The sequence below is a fragment of the Trichechus manatus genome, unplaced genomic scaffold (assembly GCF_000243295.1).
Source record: "Trichechus manatus latirostris isolate Lorelei unplaced genomic scaffold, TriManLat1.0 scaffold00060, whole genome shotgun sequence".
In the NCBI taxonomy this organism is placed as follows: Eukaryota; Metazoa; Chordata; class Mammalia; order Sirenia; family Trichechidae; genus Trichechus; species Trichechus manatus.
Genome location: NW_004443996.1, coordinates 1,990,758 through 2,011,678, shown reverse-complemented (window position 1 = coordinate 2,011,678; position 20,921 = coordinate 1,990,758). Strand labels below are relative to the sequence as shown.

Here is a 20,921-nt window from a genome sequence, read left to right as displayed (position 1 = left end):
TCTTTGCTGTGGAGGGACGGTGTGGTGCTTCTGCCTAGAGCGCCATGTTGCTGGAATTTCCCTATATTTTGGTTTTTGATCCATTTTGAGTTAGCTTTTTTATATGGTATGGGATATGGGTCCTGTTTCATTGTTTTACAGGTAGATATCTAGTTATGCCAACATCATTTCTTAAAAAGACTGCCTTTTCCCCATTTAACAGATTTTGGGCCTTTGTCAAATATCAGTTGCTCGTGGATGGATTGATTTACGTCTGGGTTCTTGATTCTGTCTGGTCTATGTGTCTGTTATTGTACCAGTACCAGGGTGTTTTGACTACCTTGGCGTTGTAACAGGTTCTAAAATAAGGTAGTGTGAGGCCTCCCACTTTGTTCTTCTTCAGTAATATTTTACTTATCTGGGGCCTCTTCTCTTTCCATGTGAAGTTGGTGATTTTTTTCTACATCTCATTAAAAAATGCTGTTGGAATTTGGATCAGGATTGCATTGTATCTGTAGAGTGCTCTGGGTAGAATTGACATTTTCCCAATGTTGAGTCTTCCTATCTGTGAGCATGGTGTATTATGTAGGTCTTGGTGGTTTCTTGCAGTAGTATTTTGTAGTTTTATTTGTAGAAGTCTTCTACGTCCCTGGTTAGATTTATTCCGAAGTGCTTTATCTTCTTGGGGGCTATTGTAAATAATATCAATTTGATAATTTCCTTTTCGAAGTTCTCTTTGTTGGTGTAGAGGAATCCAACTGATTTTTGTATGTTAATCTTGTATCCTACTACTTTGCTGAAATCTTCTATTAGTTCCTGTAGCTTTGTTTGGGATTTTTTGTGTATAAGATGATATCACCTGTGAATAGGGTTAATTTTACCTTATCCTTACAAATTTGAATGCCCTTTATTTCTTTTTCTTGCCTTATTGCTCTAGCTAGGACCTCCAGCACAATGTTGAATTAGAGTGGTGATAAAGGGCATCCTTGTCTGTTTCCTGTTCTCAAGGGAATACTTTCAGTCTCTCTTCATTTTGAATGATGTTGGCTGTTGGCTTTATATAAATGCCTGTCATTATGTTGAGTAAATTCCCTACTATTCCTATTTTGCTGAGAGTTTTTATCAGGAATGGGTACTGGACTTTTTCAAATGCCTTTTCTGTGTCGATTGATCAAATCATGTTGTTCTTTTGTTTTATGTTGATTGATTTTCTAATGTTGAGTCATCACGGCATACCTGATATGAATCCCACTTGGTGATGATGTATTATTTTTTTGATATGCTATTGAATTCTACTGACTAGAATTTTGTTGAAGATTTTTGCGTCTATGTTCATGAGGGATATTGGTCTGTAGTTTTCTTTTTTTGTGATGTCTTTGCCTGGCTTTGATATCAGGTTTATGCTTGCTTTATATAATGAGTTTGGGAGTATTCCTTCCTTTTCTATGCTCTGAAATAGCTTTAGTAGTATTGGTGTTAGCTCATTTCTGAAAGTTCGTTAGAATTTGCCAGTGAAGCCGTTCTGGCTGGGTTTTTTTCTTTTTTGGGGGAGGGGGGGGTTGGGAGTTTTTTATTACCTCTTCAATCTCTTCTTTTATTATGTGTTTTTTTTTTAGTTTTTTTTACCTTGGTTTGTCTTAGTTTAGGTAGGTAGTGTGTTTCTAGAAATTTGTCCATTTCCTCTAAGTTTTCAAATCTGTTGGAGTACAGTTTTTCATAGCATTCTATTATGATCCTTTTTATTACAGTTAGGTCTGTTGTGATATCACCCATCTCGTTTCTTATTTGGGTTACTTGCTTCCTCTCCTGTTTTTCTTTTGTCAGTTTGGCCAGTGGTTTTTTGATTTTGTTGATCTTTTCAAAGAACCAACTTTTGGTCTTGTTGAATCTTTCACTTGTTTTTCTATTCTCTATTTCATTTATTTCTGCTCTAATCTTTATCATTTCTTTCTTCTGGTGCCTGAGGACTTCTTTTGCTGCTCTCTTTCTATTTGTTTGAGTTGGATGGCTAATGTTTTGATTTTAGCCCTTTCTTCTTTTTTGTTGTGTGCATTTCTTGCTATAAATTGACCTCTTAGCACTGCTTTCCCTGTGTCCCAAAGGTATTCGTAAAATGTGTTTTCGTTCTCATTTGATTCTACGAATTTCTTTATTCCATCCTTGATAACTTCTATAACTCAGTAGTTTTTCAACAAGGTGTTTTTCACTTTCCATGTATTTGATTTTTTTTCCCTTGCTGTTTCTGTTATTGATTTCTGCTTTTATGGCATTATGATCAGAGCAGAAGGTTTGTGTTACTTCGTTGTTTTGGATTCTGTTAAGGCTTGCTTTGTGGCCTAAAATGTGATATATTCTGGATAATGTTCTATGTGCATTGGAAAAGAATGTATACTTTTCTTCTGTTGGGTGAAGTGTTCCGTATGCCTATGAGGTCAAGTTGGTTGATTGTGGCATTTAGATGTTCCATATATTTGTTGAGTTTCTTTCTAGATGTACTGTCCTTCATTGAAAGTGGTGTGTTGAAGTCTCCAACTGTTACTGTGGAGCTGTCTATTTCTCTTTTCAATGCTGTTACAGTTTGTTTTATGTATTTTGTAGCCCAGTCATTGGGTGCAAAGATATTTATTATGGTTATGTCCTCCTGGTGTATTTATTGACCCTTTAATCATTATATAGTATCTTTCTTTATTCTTTATGGTGGTTTTTGCTCTAAATTCTGCTTTATCGAAGATTAATATTGCCACTCCGCCTCTTTTTGGTCGTTGTTTTCTTGATATATTTTTTCCTTTCTTTGAATTTTAGTTTGTTTATGCCTTTGGGTCTAAGATGTGTCTCTTGTACACAGCATAGAGTCGGATTATTTTTTTTTAATCCATTCTGCCACTCTCTATCTCTTTACTGGTGCATTTAGTCCATTTAAATTCAGTGTAATTATTGATAGGTATAAGTATACTGCTATCATTTTGATTTTGTGTGTGTTGTTGACAGTTTCTTTGTTCTGCTTAATTATCTGTGCTGGGTTCTTTTTGTTTATGTATTTTCTTTTCATCTCTTATTATTGTTGATTTTGTGTTTGCTGAGTCTTTATGTTTTTCTTCTTTTTTTTGATGGATAGTTTTATTAGCTTCCTTTGTGGTTACCTTGAAATTTACCTTTATCCTTCTAAGTTTAAACCGATCTCTTATTTCTTGATATCACCTTTGCTTCCTCTCCATACGGAAGTTCTATGACTACTTTGTTTATTTCCTCTTTTTTGTTTTGACATCATCATCATTTACATATTGACATCTCTGGTTCCCTATTAGTCTTTCAGCTTTGGTTTTTTTTTGTGAATCCCCTATCTGGGTTGATAACTTGTTGATCTGTCCTGTGTCCTAGTCTTGGATTGTTGTCTGATGTTGTTGGTTCTCTAACTGCAGGACTCTTTTTAATATTTCTTGCAATTTTTGTCTGTTTTTTACAAATTCTCTTAATTTCTGTTATGTCCTCCTGGTGTATTGACCCTTTAATCATTATATAGTGTCTTTCTTTATTCTTTACGGTGGGTTTTGCTTTAACGTCTGGAATATTTATCTGGAAATGACCTAATTTTTCCATTTTATTTCAGAGAAAATTTTGTTGGATATATAATTCTTGGCTGGCAATTTTTTTTTCCTTTTCCTTCAAGGCTTTATATATGTCATCCCATTGCCTTCTTGTCTGCATGGTTTCTGCTGAGTAGTCAGAGCTTAGTGTTAGTGGCTCTCCTTTGTAGATGACTTTTTCTTTATCCCTAGCAGCTCTGAAGATTCTTTCTTTTTCTTTGGTTTTGCCAAGTTTCATTATGATATGTCTTGGTGACTCTTTTGGGGTCTAGCCTGTATGGGGTTCATTGAGCTTCTTGGATAAATATCTTCTTGTCTTTCATGATATTAGGGACATTTTCTGCCAGCAAATCTTCAACTATTCTGTGTTTTCTGTTATCCCACCTGTTATGATTTTCAATCACTTGTAGGTTTTTCCTCTTGATTGTATCCCACATATTTCTTAGGCTTTCTTCATTTTTTTTTTCATTCTTTTTTCTGTTTTTTCCTCAAACAAATTGATGTCAAGGGATTTATCTTCAATCTCACTAATTCTGACTTCCATTGTCTCAATTCTGCTCCTATGACCTTCTCTTGAGTTGTCCAATTCTGAAATTTTATTGTTAATCTTTTGGATTTCTAGTTGCTGTCTCTGTATGGTTTCTAGCAGTCTATTTATTCTATCATTTTGTTCTTGTATTGCTTTCCAGAATTCTTCTATTGCTTTGTCTGTGTGTTTCTTGGCTTGTTCTGAGTTATGCCTGATCTCCTTCCCGATCTCTTGGAGAGCTATGCATATTAGTCTAATTCTTTATCAGGTAGTTCCTTTGCCTTATCTTCCTCCAGAAGGTTTTCTGGTTCTCTATTTTTGTCATTTGCTGGAGCCATCTTGTTCTGCTTCTTTATGTTATTTGATATTGACTGTTGTCTCCAAGGCATCAAAAGGTTATTATATTTATTTATTGTATTTTTGTTTACTTACTGTATCCTGTATTTTTGTTTTGTTTTGATATTCCCTAGTAGGCTGAGAATGTGAGCTACTTTGGTTTTTGGCTTCATTGAAAGTGTCACATCCTATCTCCAGTTAGTCAGAGCAGCTGCTAGGTGTGTGAGCCCAGGAGTCTGTTCACTGTTCTTGCAGGGGTGCAGTTATTCCGGGCAGAGGTTTCCAGGTTGTCGGTCACTAAGTGTGTGGTGCAGACTCTCACCTACAGTCCTAGGCAGGCAGAGCTGCATGAGGTTGTTCAGAGCAGGCACAAGTCTCTGGTTGCAGTGGGGGGCAATGTGCGGGACAAAGGAGAAGGCTGACGGCTGCCCCGGGTGCCTGGAAGGAGGGCGTGTCCGTCTCCTAGAGCACATAGCTTGGGGAATAGTGCAGCCAGTCCTTGGGCACCTGGTGCCATTGGCTGGAGGGACTGGGAAGCACCACTAATTCTCAGACCCCTGTCGTGAGTGGCTAGTTGGACTGAGTGGTACTGCCGGCCCTAAGACCGCCTGTGTGGCTGGGTAAGGCCCCTTCATAGGGGGTGGGGCAGTGTCACATGTCACAAATCTTCAGCTCCCCCTTGGCTGTTGCAGGTGAAAATGGGCGTCAGGCGTATGCCCTGCAGTATTATGCTAATGAGGGTGTTTGTTGTTGAATCGGCCCACAAGGGACTGCGTGGGGGTGAAGGGCGCTGCAAGTCCATGGACCCCATACACTAGTGGTTGGGCAAAGGGGCAGGGCCTCCTGACCAGCCCTGAGTTCCTGTCTTAGGGAGCATGGTGTTGTTGAATGTTGTGGGACTGGTGTCAGAGGAGGGTAGGGCGTGGGTAAGGGGAAGGGAGTGCTTCTCCACTGTGAAACTCTGGGGTGGGGGGAGGGGTTATTTTGCCAGTGCATGCGGTAGATTGGGAGCTTGCATTTATCTTTCGCAGGTCTGATGTTGCTCCTGCTTGGTTCTGGAGGTGCGCGCAGATTCACTGCTGCTTGGCTGTACCAGATGTGGTAGGTCTTGGCGTGGGATGTTGCTGCTTGCCTCAGTCCATGTGCACTGTGCAGACTCAGCTAGCAGGGCACTGGCAGTCCCACAATCTGTAGTTCCCCATTTCTGCTGCTTTTGAATTGTTTTTCCTTCCACCTGCCACTCAGTCCAATTTTTTGCCTTTGTCTTTGATAATCAGGGTTCCTAGATTGTCACATATATTTGATTTACCTGGTTTTTTGGGTCTTTGTTGTAAATGGGACGACAGGAATCATCTGATTATTCTGCCATCTTGGCCCCGTCTCTGTAACTTCTCTTTAAATGTGACTATAATATTAGCTTCTTTAAAGTGTTGAAAAGCAAAGATGTCACCTTGAAGACTAAGGTGCACCTGACCCAAGCAATAGTGTTTTCAATCCCCTCATATGCATGTGAAAGCTGGATGATGAATGAGGAAGACCAAAGAAGAATTGACGCCTTTGAATTGTGGTGTTGGCGAAGAATATTGAATATACCATGGACTGCCAAAAGAACAAACAGATCTGTCTTGGAAGAAGTACAACCAGAATGTTCCTTAGAAGCAAGGATGGCGAGACTACGTCTCACACTCTTTGGACATGTTATCACGAGGAATCAGTCCCTGGAGAAGAACATCATGTTTAGTAAAGTGGAGAGCCAGCGAAAAAGAGGAAAACCCTCAAGATGGATTGACACAGTGGCTGCAACAATGGGCTCAAGCATAACAATGATTGTGAGGATGGTGCAGGACCAGGCAGTGTTTTGTTCTGTTGTACATAGGGTGGCTATGAGTCGGAACCAACTCGATGGCACCTAACAATAAAAACAACATAATATTAGCAATTAAATGCAAAAGTGGCATATGCCATTTTAGAGGAATGAAATGAACTGGATTATAAAATTTTTAGTGGATGCGGGGTACTAAGATTTTTACTATATACCACATTTTCTACAAAAAGAATATTCCACATATTCTATGACAAAGAAAATGAGTCAGTGAACTTAATTGTTTCAACAATCAGTGTAAAATTTTGTTGATCTCCCACAACAAAAACTTGACTTTCACCAATTTTGCTTTAAATGGATCATACTTCAATTTTGATGCTTGTTTCATAATAAATGCTATAATTATAAAAGATATCGTAAAAGAAAATTTAATGATCAGAAAATATTACAAGTAATTACTATATTTTATTTTTAGATAGCTCTTTCAACTCTAACACGTTATAATTAAAAATGTTTCTATTCTTTGCTCTTACAAATTCTTCAGTGATTTTGTCACAATTAAGCTGCCAAACAATATCTACTTCCATACATAATAATGATAATGAATCAAGTCTTTCTTGAATCATTGTACTCTGAGGGTTTTTGAGTCTCTTTAGGGATGAAAATGAGTATTCTGTTGGGGAGTTTGGGATCATTAAAGTTAGGAATATGCATAAAGCAATTTCAACATTGAGTAGTAGGCATTGTAATTTATCTTCTATTATGGAATCATATATGCCTACACGAGTAAAATTTGTCTTTCCTGATCTGTAAACTTAGTTCTCATGTAAGAATGAAATTTCCTCATTTCTCCATAAAGATTTGTATTTAAGTCATTGGGATAAACCTGCACTAATTTCTTGGATGCCTTCATGCATTCTTCATCAGGCTTATCCACATTGTTTAAGAAGGAGAATCTATTTGAAAGGACTACATACACTTTCATCCTTCTTTTCATACACAATTCAAGTGTGTCAATGATAGTGTAGGATGTGGTTAAGTGAAATTGATCTCTGGTACTTGGTTCTTCTGAAGCATTTCTGTCATTTACTAGTGTCTTTCTAATGTTTCTGTGACAATGAACTGCTTGATAATCAGTATTTGGCAGTATTTGTTTTGTTGTGTTTTCAAAATTGTCAAAATCTTCTCTTAAATTATGTATATACCCTGTTAATGACTAGTAGAGATCTGTGCATGTCTTTACATTTACTTCTGAATCTTGGAGAGTTTGACTTGTCTGATGAAAATGCTGCAATTTATTATTCCACATAACCAACATAAGTGCATACTCTAGTGTTTGCATTTTGTTGGTGATGTTTTCAGCTTCTCTTTTGGTAACTCTTTTTTGTGTCTGGTCTTCAGCAATATTTTCTAAGGCATCTAGAATCTGAGTGTATGAATCCAGGATTGCACTCATTGCTGTAGCATGCACTTCCCAATGTATATTAGAAAGACTTTTTAATACTCAATGGTTGCCTAAATATATTCTAAGAATTGCCCATTGGTGAGTAGAGGCAGCAAAAAATGTGTAGAGTAACTGAACAGTAGAAAAAAAATCAACTGCTTCTGGACAGCAATCTATTTCACTGCATCTTACAAGATTAAGTGAATGCACAGCGCGTGGTATGAAAATGGGATAATCATTACATTCTAAAATTTTCTGTTGCATGCCTTTATAACGCCCTGACATATTGGCAGCATTGTCATAGGACTGGCCTCTGCACTTAGAAAAATCAATGCTGTAAACTTGTATAAATAGTAAATACTTGATTTGCAATTTGTTCACTAGTATAACTTTTTAAGCTAGTAAATGTGATAAATTGCTTGACAAGTTTTCCATCTGTTGAAGATACATATCTTAAATCAATATTTAGCTATATGATGAAGATCAGGAGTGGACTCAACAAACTAAAATATTGAGCTATACATATTTCACTGAAAATAGTTGATCGAACTTTATCACTTATTAAGTTGATTAAGTATTCACACATTGTTTTAGATGTATACGATGGGTTGCCCTTTCCTGTGTTACCATATTTTGAGGTGTGACCTGCTATAAATGGATCAAATTGAACAACAAGTTCAAGTAAACCCCCAAAACTTCCATTTTGTGGGAACACAAACACTTAATTTCTTCCTCAAAAGGATAGTCCATGTTCATCAGTTGTTATAATGACAGCAACAAGGCATTTCAAAATGGCTTTCCAGTACTGATGTTCTTCATTCACTTGTGTTCCTAGTTCATGACATAAGCCAAAACCATGTCTTCAGTTTAAATATGACAACATACAATCTCTGTGAATTGAACTGTTTTCATGTTTATCAATTGTATTTGAGTTGTGGTAATCACTAAATTCATCCACAGCAATTAGAGAATTAAATGATTTAAGACTGAATAGTTTTCAAACAAAACAATATACAGAGCTGACTGATGGATAATACAGTAGCCACTCCCTTTTATAATTTTCACCATTATCATTGCACCCTAGAAACATATTCTGGCTACAGAACCTTGTTTACCATTCAGAAATTTTGGACAGGAATTTTTAGATAGATGGTCTTCTGTGATGTTGACAATGAATTTGCCCATTTTCAATCTTATAGTTTACATTAGAAGAAAAGATTATTCTACAAAACAGGATCTGTATTTCTGTTATTTATGGGGCCTGCAGGTGAGACCATTTTAGAGTCTACAATAATTTACTTTCTACACCATTATTATTATTATTATTATTTACCATAGCAAAGAATGGATGCAGAATTTGGAACAAATTCTGTTATATTCGTATTGCTATTAGTACTTTCATTGCTAGTGGGGCTAGTACAACAGTTTGCACCCATTAAACACGAGCATCCTAGTAAAATGGAAGAAGTCTCTTTTGATTCATTACGTTTTAAAATGGAAGTTAATTTAGGAATTGTGTTTACGTATTCACAAATCGTTTTCTTTTTATCTTCTGTGAGCTTTCACTTTGGTGCTCCACTTAGTTGTTGCCATTTCATTTTACCTGGACATAAAATTATGTCACTTTTTAAATTTGGTTCTACCATAGGAAGTAAATTTGAATATTTTAAAATAAAATTTACTTTTAAATTTGGATGTTAAGACAAAAATTTATATTTGAAAATTAGTAAGTAAAAAATTGATTTGGAACATGTAATTTGTTCTTCAGGTCTGAGATAGTCAAAATAAATAGTATTTATAAGGCAATCGGAAATAATTTCACTTGTTTGTCATACGATTGTTGTTGGCGGACTCTTTGCAGAGGCTCCATGAGTGTTTTTCATCTTGAAATAATACTTAAAAACTTGCGCACTCACTTTCTGTCCTTGGATGCTGCATCTTCACAGTTCGTTGGACTACTGCTGATACCCGACAGGGGAAAGAGCGATCGTGAAGAGCATGTTACAAATACAAGGGTATGCTCAATCTGAAGATGTGTTTTGGTTTGCTTTGTGCAAGACAGGTCCAGATACATCACAAGTCATGTGATTATAGAGCTGCTGGTACATTCTTATGTGGTTGATGAGAGAGAACTGAATGTGATGTTATACTTGATCAGTCTGAAATGAAAAGGAAAATATAATTGTTATCGTATACAAAATTTATAAAATGTATATTTTATTTCTTTATGGAATTGTTCAATTCCCATGTTCAGAGATATGTACCTAATTGATGTAACAATAGCATCACTTTTCCATGAGCAAGTTTGTTTTGCGAGTCATAGCAATATTCATCAATTTCTTAAAAGAAATTCAGTCTGAAGGGAAATGGAAAATAAAATACATTTATATAGTTTTATTATCTAAATATTCATTTAATTTATTTAATTGAGGAATTGTTCAGTTTCCTTACATGGAGGTACATAAATATTCTGATAAAATATAAATGTAATATTCTGATAAATGCCTTTTGTTGCTTTTTTGGAAGACGAATTTAGAAACACACTCATTGTTGCAATACAGAAACATATTTTGCATGGTAGATGTTTAATTTTGTGTTCTTTTAATGAGTGTAATACCTCATTTATTAACATGTATCGAGTAATATCAAGCACTTTGTCCTGCACAACAGATAATAAAAATGACATTCACTTGATACATAAATTAAAACTTTTTGTGTTATTTAAATATTAGTATTTCCAGTATTTTTGACATTGCTATGATTAGTATTACATTAAATTATTACTTATGTTAGTATTATATTTAATGTATGCTAGATTGCATCTGTGTGTATGCCAAACATATTTTAAAGTTAAAATTATAAATATTATTGTTTACAAAGCTTAGGACATAACTCTGTACATAAATGCTATACAGTTAAAAAGTAACTTGATTGAATTAATTGCAATGGTTGACTTATATGAGTTCCCTCACTTTTGCGTATCATCTGGGACTGGAGTTCCCATTGGTTTTTTACCAGAACGTGTGCAAGAGCATACCCTTGTGTTTGTCTCATGGCGAAGAGCATTACTGGCCCTCCTGGCTGGAGTTGCTGGATCAGCAGATGTGGATGTATGAGACGGTTCTCTCAAAATGAATCAGAGATCTGTTATCTATTAATATAATCCATCCTTGCCCAGTAACTGCTCATGTTGGATCCAGTTGCATATTGGGTAAATGTAACAGGAGTTAGACTTGATAGCCCACCTCCACCCCTTGTTTATTACAAAGGAATAGTATACTCCCGAGAGACCCACTAAGATAAGGAGTTTCAATTACATGGGAGGGGACTGTAAGAGACAGATGTCAATAAGGGTGTTGAAGTGGTAGGGGCCTCATAACTTAAATATCCTCACATGTGGGCACTCTCATGGCCCTGTGTGAACTTTATTTCTGGTCAGGACATTCTCACGGACTGGAGCTGGTATTCATTTCATTCTGTATCCTGTAAGTTCCCTTCCACTGCAGTGGTTTCTTTTCCTTATGTCCTGTCTGCTTGACATCTATGGATCTTTGCTTTGGACAACTAGTGCCACTGTTTTGTTGATGTCCTAAGCACGTACTTACCTTGCTTATTGGGTAAACGTCCTGGATCATGAGTAAAACAAAAATATATGAGTTATGGGTTATGCTTCCAAGGAGGTTTGAATGAAGTTTAAGGAAATATAGAAAGATGAGTAACAATTTGAGACTCTATGTGATAAGGGGATCATATCTCTTAAGAGGTTTCATTAACCTAAATTTGAAATACTTTAGGACTTTAACAAATATATATAGGTTCCATCAGGAAACTTGGGCTTATGTTTCATATCATTCTATTAACAACTAACTTATGACACGTCAGTCTGAGACTAGGTTTCCTCATCTGCAAAATGAAAGGATTGAACTAGATGACTCAAAAAATGCTCGTAGTGGTAGTAAGCTATAATTCTTTACTACCTTAATATTATTTTCTGAATTTTCTCATTGACTTTTTCTTCAGTGATGTCATACAATAGCATTTGCTTGGAAAAATACATAGATATTTGGAATTTACTATCTTTTCTAAAAATTCAAAATATGTGGAAACTCTTGCTCATTAATTCTCTTAGTGTTACTGCATGAGAAATATATTTTACTGTCTGTATTTTTGCTTTGATCTTTTTTTTTTATTGTACTTCAGATGAAGGTTTACAGAACAAATAGTTTCTCATTAAAAAGTTAATACACATATTATTTTATGACAATGGTTAACAACCCCACGACGTGTCAACACTGACCCTTCTCAACATTGGGTTCCCTATTACCAGCTTTCCTGTCCCCTCCTGCCTTCTAGTCCTTGTCCCTGGACTGTTGTGCCCCATTAGTCTCATTTTGTTTTATGGGGCTGTCTAATCTTTGGCTAAGGGTGAACCTCGGGAGTGACTTCATTACTGAGCTAAAAGGGTATCTGGAGACCATACTCTTGGGGTTTCTCCAGTCTCTGTCAGGCCAGTAAGTCTGTTCTTTTTTTGTGAGTTAGAATTTTGTTCTACATTTTTCTTCAGCTCTGTCCAGGACCCTCTGTTGTGATCCCGGTCAGAGCAGTCAGTGGTGGTAGCCGGGCACCATCTAGTTGTACTGGACTCAGTCTGGTGGAAGCCATGGTAGTTGTGGTCCATTATTTTACTGTCTGGTTTCCTATCTATCAGATGGTTTAAATATTTTGTCAACTTTTGTTTTTCTTAGAATAAGAAGCCACATATTTTAAAATTTTCAACATTTACACCACAAAAAATGAAACTACTAGTAATTCAATAACTTTCATAATCAGGTCCCAGTTAGGAATTGCTAGTCATAGGATCCTATGTAAATTCTATGTAGAATTTTCCTGATACAATTTTGATTATGAGGCAGTCAGCTCCAGCTGTCCTAAGAAAGGTCCCTGTGTTTAAATCATTGCCATCAAATTTGTTGTCCAGAGTTATCTTTGGATGATGGACAGGTCATTTGGAGGATTGGAATTCAGTGAAACTAAATGTCAAGAAAATCTCTGGGACCATATAGAAAATGTGCAAAAGTACATCATTAACTTAAAGACTAAAGCAGTTTTCTTTCAGATTCTCTCTTTGCCATGATTCATAGACAAGCTGTGGTGAAAAGTCTGCTTCATCATGAGAATACAGAGTTGCAAAACAGAAGCTTACTGATTCTCACAAACACGAACGGTTAGATGTTCTAGGCTGGACTTACTTCTTCTTAGACGTTTGATAAGGATTGATCCTACCCCTTAGGATCAGGATCTTCTGATAATGGCCATTATGTTTTCCTTTTGGAAACAACCGATATCTGTCTTATTTTCCTTGAATCACATTTGCATGGTAGAGTGGTTTCACTGAATTCTGAAATACTCCAATGAAAAAGTTTTGAAACTAGAGAGAAGTGGTGGCTGCACAACATTGTGAATGCACTAAATGCCACTGAATGGTACACTTTAAAACGGTTAATTGTATGTTATGTAAATCTCACCTCAATTACAAATATATATTTTTTGAGTATTTACCTTGGGCTAGACAGGGCTCTGGGCTTTGGGCTCTGGTGATACAATAGTGAAAAATCCAGAAAAGATCCCTGTCCTCACAGAGAAGCATTCTAGTGGTGGAGGAGGCAATGGTCCAGGAAGGTATTACTGAGGAGGTAGGTGACCTTTGAGGTGTGAGACCATTCAATAATGAGAATGAACCAGCCCTGGGAAAAGGATGAGGGAGAAAGCAAATCTTCCGGATTTTTTTTTTTTTTTTTGGTCCCATGGTACCAACAGATGGTTAGGGATTTTTGGACACTATCTAAAAATAATTAAGTTGGAATCCACTAGACTTTTGAGTGCATTGTTGGAGTATGGATTGTTCTGCTATTTTTAGTACTTGTTCTCATGTATTTTCATAGTGCTGCCTGATACAGCTTCCTCAGGAGAAAGAATTTCAGGATAAGGTTGCTTATTTAATACTATTTAAAGCTTCTATTCATTCTATCAATTGATGCAATAACTTAAGCATTCACTTTTTCTCTATAGCCTTTTTGTCCCCTATCTCTTTATACAATTATGTGGAGAGGTTTTTTTTTTTTTTTTTTTTTAAATAATTGCCTTATATTGATACAAAAGAAAGTAATTATACTACAGTGCTTTGAAAACTTTCAGAGGTTTCATGACAACTTTTTATTTATTCGGTCCCTTGGTGTATATGTATGAGGAGAGAAGGAAAAGGGTAAAAAGGTAGAATGACTGCCTACAGTTCTTTTCCACCTGCTTCCATTTCCCTCAAACCTGACACATGCAGGAAAGCCCATCCGTTGGCAGAAGTGCTGACAAAGATATCCTGGATAAAATTCTTCCAGCCTAAGATCACTAACATGGATTAACAGCAGCAAGGCATTACCTGCTCACACCTTGATTATCAGTTTTCAGTTTAACAGATAATACTTGGAACCCAGCTGATATCAAGGACAGAGAAAGAATGTCATCAGGAGTTATTGATAGGGGAGGCATAAGGGCATCACGGAAATTTTAGCTACTACATAATTTTTCCAAGGAAGAACACTGGCTGTCTCTTTCACAGTCTTCTCACAAGTTGCTTCCAGGGTGTATAGCCTCTGTCTAGGCTGCCTTATTCTCCACATCTGGAAAAAATCTAGCACTGTTACATTTTGGGGCTTCTTTCTAATTCCACCCCCCCCCAAAAAAAAAGAAGAGGAAAGAAACAGATCTTGAGCAGATTATCAGCAGAATGAATTCAAAGTATTTTAATTAATGTTTTAATACAATATACATTTGGATGTGTAAATACCAATCCAGAAAAGAACTAGTCCTTGGCATTTGTCATTCCTTCAGAGAGTATATAATATATGGAAAATGGTATTTCATCAATAGCTCAAAATCTCTGTTTGAGACAGGTGGTATTTCTGAGCTTTTCACAAAAAAACCCCACATTTTTTATATCTTTAAGGAATTAATTATCCAATAGGAGAAATAATGTATGTACCTAAATAAATATATTGAGGCTAGAACATGGTATGTGTCTTAAGAGGAGATGAAATAAGTGATCTGAGAGAGCACATCTCCTTTGGTTTACAAGGAAGATTTCACAGAGTGTGACATTTGGTCTGGGTCTTGAGGATAGATAAGAATTCTACACTTGAATATTGATAGAAGAGAAGTAATTTTAAGATAGAAGGAACTAAAAGAACAAGGATATGGTGGCAGAAAGACTCAGGACATGCTAATGACATGAGCTAGTATTTCAAACAGGGAAGAATGTAGAGAATACATAAGAGTAGAATGAGATAAGGCTAAAAATGTAGGTTGATGAGGCCTTGGCATCTAGGCTTAGGGAGTTTGACTTGTATTCCACAGAAAGCATACAGCTAAAGGCTAAAAATGTAGGTTGATGAGGCCTTGGCTTTTAGGCTTAAGGAGTTTGAATTTTATTCAACAGAAAGCATACAGCTAATGATAGTTTATGAACAGAAAGCCTCTTCTTGAGTTACCTAAAGTTCCCCAAGATGATTAGTCATGGAGGGGCTTACTAGGTGAGGAGAAAAATTGTAGGGGATGAATAAATATTTGGTTGATTGACTCATTTTTTCCACTTTCTCGCCTTTGCTTTAACTAAACCCATTTTTAAGTATCAAAACCTGAAATCTGAACCTTGAATGTGATAAGGACCGTGGTACAAATTGTTGCCTTATAGTATTTCAGAGTGCTTCCTCTGACAGTGTTGTTTTAGACGGAATTTAGTACATGGTGATTTCTGTGTAAAACAATGGTCTAGAGCTCTTAGAGGACATCAGTACATTAGTGAGATCTTTGAATTTTTCAAACAATTTGCATTTTACTATTTTGTTTCCTCTGTGTTTTATATTGGGGATCAGACCCTTATTTGGTCCTTTTTTAGCTTTTTAAATTGCCAATTGTAAGATAAAGGGATTACCAGAGTTGAAAATTACTTTGTTAAAATTATTCATAAATTCAACTGCGGTTCACTTTTGGCTTGTGCTATGCAGTATAGGTCTGTTAAGTAAATGTATCCAGCTTTTAATTACATTCAGAAATAGTCCCTATTTTAAAAAGGATGGTTCTGGTTTTAGGCATAACAGCTGCAGCAATGGCTGAGGCGATGAAGTTGCAGAAGATGAAACTCATGGCTATGAACACTCTTCAGGGAAATGGAAGCCAAAATGGGACAGAATCAGAACCTGATGATCTTAATTCTAACACAGGTGAGTGTCTTCAGAAATCCCAGGCAGGTGATTCTTACTGTTTTATTCTGGGGTGGAAGAGAGGACAGATTAGGGAAGAGGACAGAATAATATACATACTTTCGTTATAAGAAGTTATAAGGAAGTGTGCTAAACTCTACTACTAACTTGCCCACTAAAATTAGAAACCATTACAGGTCAGAATCCCATTTCAGGAAACAATAAGTTACCTCCATTATTTTGTTGCAGTGAAATTAAATTTGAATTCCTATATGATTCAGAATCTACTCAATGACAACACATTTGGGTTTTTTTCTTTTTTTGTTAGTTTTAGCCATTGTGCTCTCCACCTGCTGAAGGCTGTCCCAATCCCAGCTTCACCCTAGGCTTCTCGTGCCCTTCTTTTCTCAAGAATTTACCTCTGAAAGACAGTGCTGAGAATCCAGGTTGATTGGGCTTCAGCCTCTGAAGCTGCTTAGTTAACTGAAGGTGCTGGCCGACTCCAGGCATTATTAGCAATAGCTTAAAAAAGAGGGGCAGAATGGGGAGCAAGCAAAGAAAGAAAGATGGAAGAAATGGAGGGAAGAGAAAGAGCCTGTGGAGTATAATGTCCCCTTCCCTGTTACTATTTGTTTTTTCTCTTTTACCCTGTGATAATTGTACCTTAGCCTTGATTATAAAGCCCCTCAGATCTGTTTTGGAAGTATGTGGGACTACTGTATCTATCAACATACACGAATGGACAAATACGTATATACACGCATGCATGCGTAAGTAAATACATATATAAATAAATAAATAGGGTTTAATTTAAGTGGGGAATGAGTAAGACTCAACCAAAGATGGTCTTCGGAGCCACAGGTTTTCAATATAACTCTGCAGTTAAATTCAACATAATGTGATAGGCAGATTTTAGCCTCCTAGAAGTTCAAGCATGGCAGGGCCTTGTTTTGGAGGGGTAGGGGAAGGGGAATTGAAGTGGAAAGTTATTGAATCAAATAGGTAGGGAAAGTTACTCTGACTTTAATATAGTGTAGATCTGGTCATCTAAAATTATAATGTTCACGGTGAATTATAGAATGAGAATTACTCTTCAACCAGTGCTCACAGTAGTATTCTGTCTTATCAGGTGCAATTTACTGGAGAATCAATGCAAAATGCATACTTTTACACGATTCACAGTAACTGGAAACAGCCCATAGATTAAACTAAAATGAACACTAAAAATAAGCATAATAACAATAGTAAGACTAGTTACCAGTTACCATGTATCAAGTATTTCTCATGTTATTTCATTTAATTCTTACCAAAAGTGTGAGAAAATGACTTTTCTCAAACTCCTGTTTTATAGATAAGGAAATACAGGCACAAAGCTGTCCACCTTTGTCCATAGTCACAAAGCTAGTAAATGGCAGAGTTAAGTTTCAATCTCACATCTAGTTAAGTCCAAAGTGCTTGCTCATTCAACATTTTGCCCTCTCTTCAATGCTGTTTTGTAAAGCAAATTTGACTTTATCAAACCCCCAGAATAAAATTTGTTTTTAAATGAGGCTACAGAGAGAAAACTGATGGTCAGTTTCATAGTCCTAATGTCTTTTAACTCATTACTTACTTGCAAATCTTAAAGTATCTTAATAGTGATGAGGGTGAGAATGGTTACACAACTTGAATAATTAATTTCACTGAATTGTACATGTAGAAACTGTTGAATTGGTGTATGTTTTGCTGTGTATATTCTCAATGACAACAAAATAAATAAAATTTCAAAAACATGACCAACATACCATATGATCCAGCTATCCCACTCCTTGGAATATATCCTAGAGAAATAAGAGCCATCCCACGAATAGATATATGCACACCCATGTTCATTGCAGCATTGTTCACAATAGCAAAAAGATGGAAACAACCTAGGTGCCCATCAAAAGACAAATGGATAAACAAATTATGGTATATCCACACAATGGAATACTACGCAATGATAAAGAACAACGATCAAGCCGTGAAACATAACATGGAGGAAGCTGGAACTCATCATGCTGAGTGAATTTAGTCAGTCACAGAAGGACAAATATTGTATAAGACCACTATTATAAGAACTCAAGAAAAGGTTTAAACACAGAAGAACACATTCTTTGATGGTTATGAGGGTGGGGAGGGAGGGTGAGGGTTATTTACTAACTAGATAGTAGATAAGAATTATCTTAGGTGAAGGGAAGGATAGCATACACTACAGGGGAAGTCAGCACAACTGGACTAAACCAAAGCTAAGAAGTTTCCTGAATACAATCAAACACTTTGAGAGACAGAGTGGCAGGGGTAGGGATCTGGGGACCATGCTTTCAGGGTACATCTAGGTCAATTGGCATAACAAAGCTTATTAAGAAAATGTTCTGCATCCTATTTTGGTGAGTGGCTTCTGGGGTCTTAAAAGTTTGCAAGCGGCCATCTAAGATGCATCAATTGGTCCCAACCACCTGGAGTAAAGGAGAATGAAGAACACCAAAGACACAAGGAAAGTATTAGCCCAAGACACAGAAAGGGCCACATAAACCAGAGACTTCATCAGCCTGAGACCAGAAGAACTAGATGGTGCCCAGCTACCACCAATGACCGCTCTGACAGGGAACACAACAGAGAGTCCCTGATGGAACGGGAGAAAGGTGTGGTGCGGAACTCAAATTCTAGTAAGAAGACCAGACTTAATGGTCTGACTGAAACTGGAGGAACCCCAGAAAGCATGGCCCCTGGATTCTCTATCAGCCCAGAACTAAAACAATTTCTAAGGCCAACTCTTCAGACACGGATGGACTGGACTGTGAGACATAAAGTGATACCCTTGAGGAGTGTGCCTCTTAGCTCAAGTAGATACAAGAGACTAAACGGGAAGCTTCTGTCCAGAGGTGAGATGGGAAGGCAGAGAGGGTTGGGAGCTGGTTGAATGGACATGGGGAATCAGGGTTGAAAGGAGGAGTGTGCTGTCGCAGTAGGGGGAGAGCAATTAGGGTCACATAACAATGTATGTATACATTTTTGTTTGGGAGACTAACTTGAAATGTAAACTTCATTTAAACTACAAGAATAAAAAAAAATTAAAAAGAGTATTGCACAAATTGGAAAAAAAAAAGAAAGAATAAGATTCACCATGAAAAAAAGGCCTGTCACATAATAAGTCAGAATTGTGCCTTTTTATGATTAATGTGGGAAAAGTAATTCTTGGAAACTAAAGGAAATAGTGGTAAAAAAAAAAATTGACCAACATTTGACAGGAAACCTCTTGTAATGCAGTATTATTATAGAGGAATGTTTAGTAACAGTAAAAAATTAGTGAGATCTCCTCCAGTAATTTCTGTCATGTTTATCTCAGATAAGCCAGTTTCTGAAAAAGACTTTCTACAATATTCCTATGCTGTTCCTTTATAACAAGACAACATAAACACTTCGAAAGATACACTGGTGGCATAATTTCTAACTTACTAAATGGCTAGTAATTTTCCTGGCTCGATATAACCTGGCTTAACACCATATATTCATCATTATGATTTAAAAAAAAAAAAAAAGTATTAGGTTTCTATCTGTGTATGATGTTATTCTTGGTGCTATTTATAGTCACTATCCTTGACCATGCGGAGGTAGCTGTCTAATTATCCTAATCTTGATGTAATGAAGGGAGGCCAACTTGAAATACTACTACTACTACTACTATAGGTTTAAATGAAGAATTCGCTGAGATTTTTCCAAAGTCTGCCAAATCTTTGCTCTACTGGAAAACAATATACTACAGTTTCCCAAGTGATCATTTGTAAATGGAAATTTATCTCAAGAATATTAGGTGTGAAAATTTTTGGTGATCTGGGGGCTAGTACCTCTTTGATGCCTTTTTGGGTCTCCTATCTTAGGATTTACACTGGTTGAGGTATGCTATTTGACTTCGTTAAGATCAAAGACTGGGCCTGATTTTTTTTTTCTAACTTCCATGGCTGTCACCTTTGATCTACTTTAGTGCCTTCCGAGAGGGGAAAGAAGCAGATCGATATTGACAAGGGAGACTACAGTTAACAACATTTAGGGTCTGATTACTGGTTAAGGGCATGATCTTCTTGAGTATTTGCAGTTCAAATAGAACTGGGAAATCAGACATTAAACCCAAAGGAAAACTAGGTTTTTGTGAATTACTAAGGCTCTATTTACAAAGTAGATACCAGATCCAATCAGTCAAAAGAAAATTAGTCAATTCAGTAATAATGCTCAGTCAAGTGAGTTGTGAGGTATATTGAAGAAAACACATTGAATGTTTTCCATCATTTGTCTGTGTCCTAGAGGCTGAGCATTAGATTATGATCTAATGCAGTTATTTTCAGCTTTGGTTGCACAGAATTCCAGTGGTGTATTTGAAGAGGTTAGCAAATAATAGATATTTCTTCAAGGTCCATTGTGTGAATTAAATGATCGGTGTAGCTAGTGACCATTTCTAAGCCTCTCCAAGGGGGACTAGAATGATTCTTGAATAGGATTCTTAACAAAATTCAATTTTCATATTTATTTAGCATCCACAATGTGCAAAATTCTAAAAGTGAAAAAGTCAACATGTTGGCAGTCTGTTTCCATAAAGATTACAGTCTTGGAAACCCAATGGGGCAGTTCTACTCTTATCCTAAAGGGTCGCTATGAATTGGAATCAACTTGATGGCAATGGGTTTTGTTTATGGCGAGAAAAGACAAAAATCTGGCTTTCAAATGCTTATTTTATACTAAAACCCCATTGCCATCGAGTTGATTCTGACTCATAGTGACCCTATAGGACAGAGTAGAACTGCCCCATAGAGTTTCCAAGGAGTGCCTGGTGGATTCGAACTGACGACCTTTTGGTTAGCAGCCAAAGCAGTTAATCACTATGCCACCAGGTTTTCCATTTTATACTAGGTGAGATGAAAAAACTATGAATCAATATATAAATGGCTATCCTCTAAGATGC

At 36.6% G+C, this 20,921-nt stretch overlaps 1 protein-coding gene across 2 annotated transcripts in view; it reads left to right on the top strand.

Moving 5' to 3' along the window:
- The window catches only part of DACH2 (dachshund family transcription factor 2), a 741,876-nt gene that overhangs the window by 502,064 nt on the left and 218,891 nt on the right, over positions 1–20,921 (top strand). For both annotated transcript variants that reach the window (XM_004378871.1, XM_004378870.1), the window contains one exon: positions 15,836–15,967. In XM_004378871.1, coding sequence (XP_004378928.1) covers positions 15,836–15,967 — 132 coding nt within the window. The remainder of the gene's footprint in view (positions 1–15,835; positions 15,968–20,921) is intronic.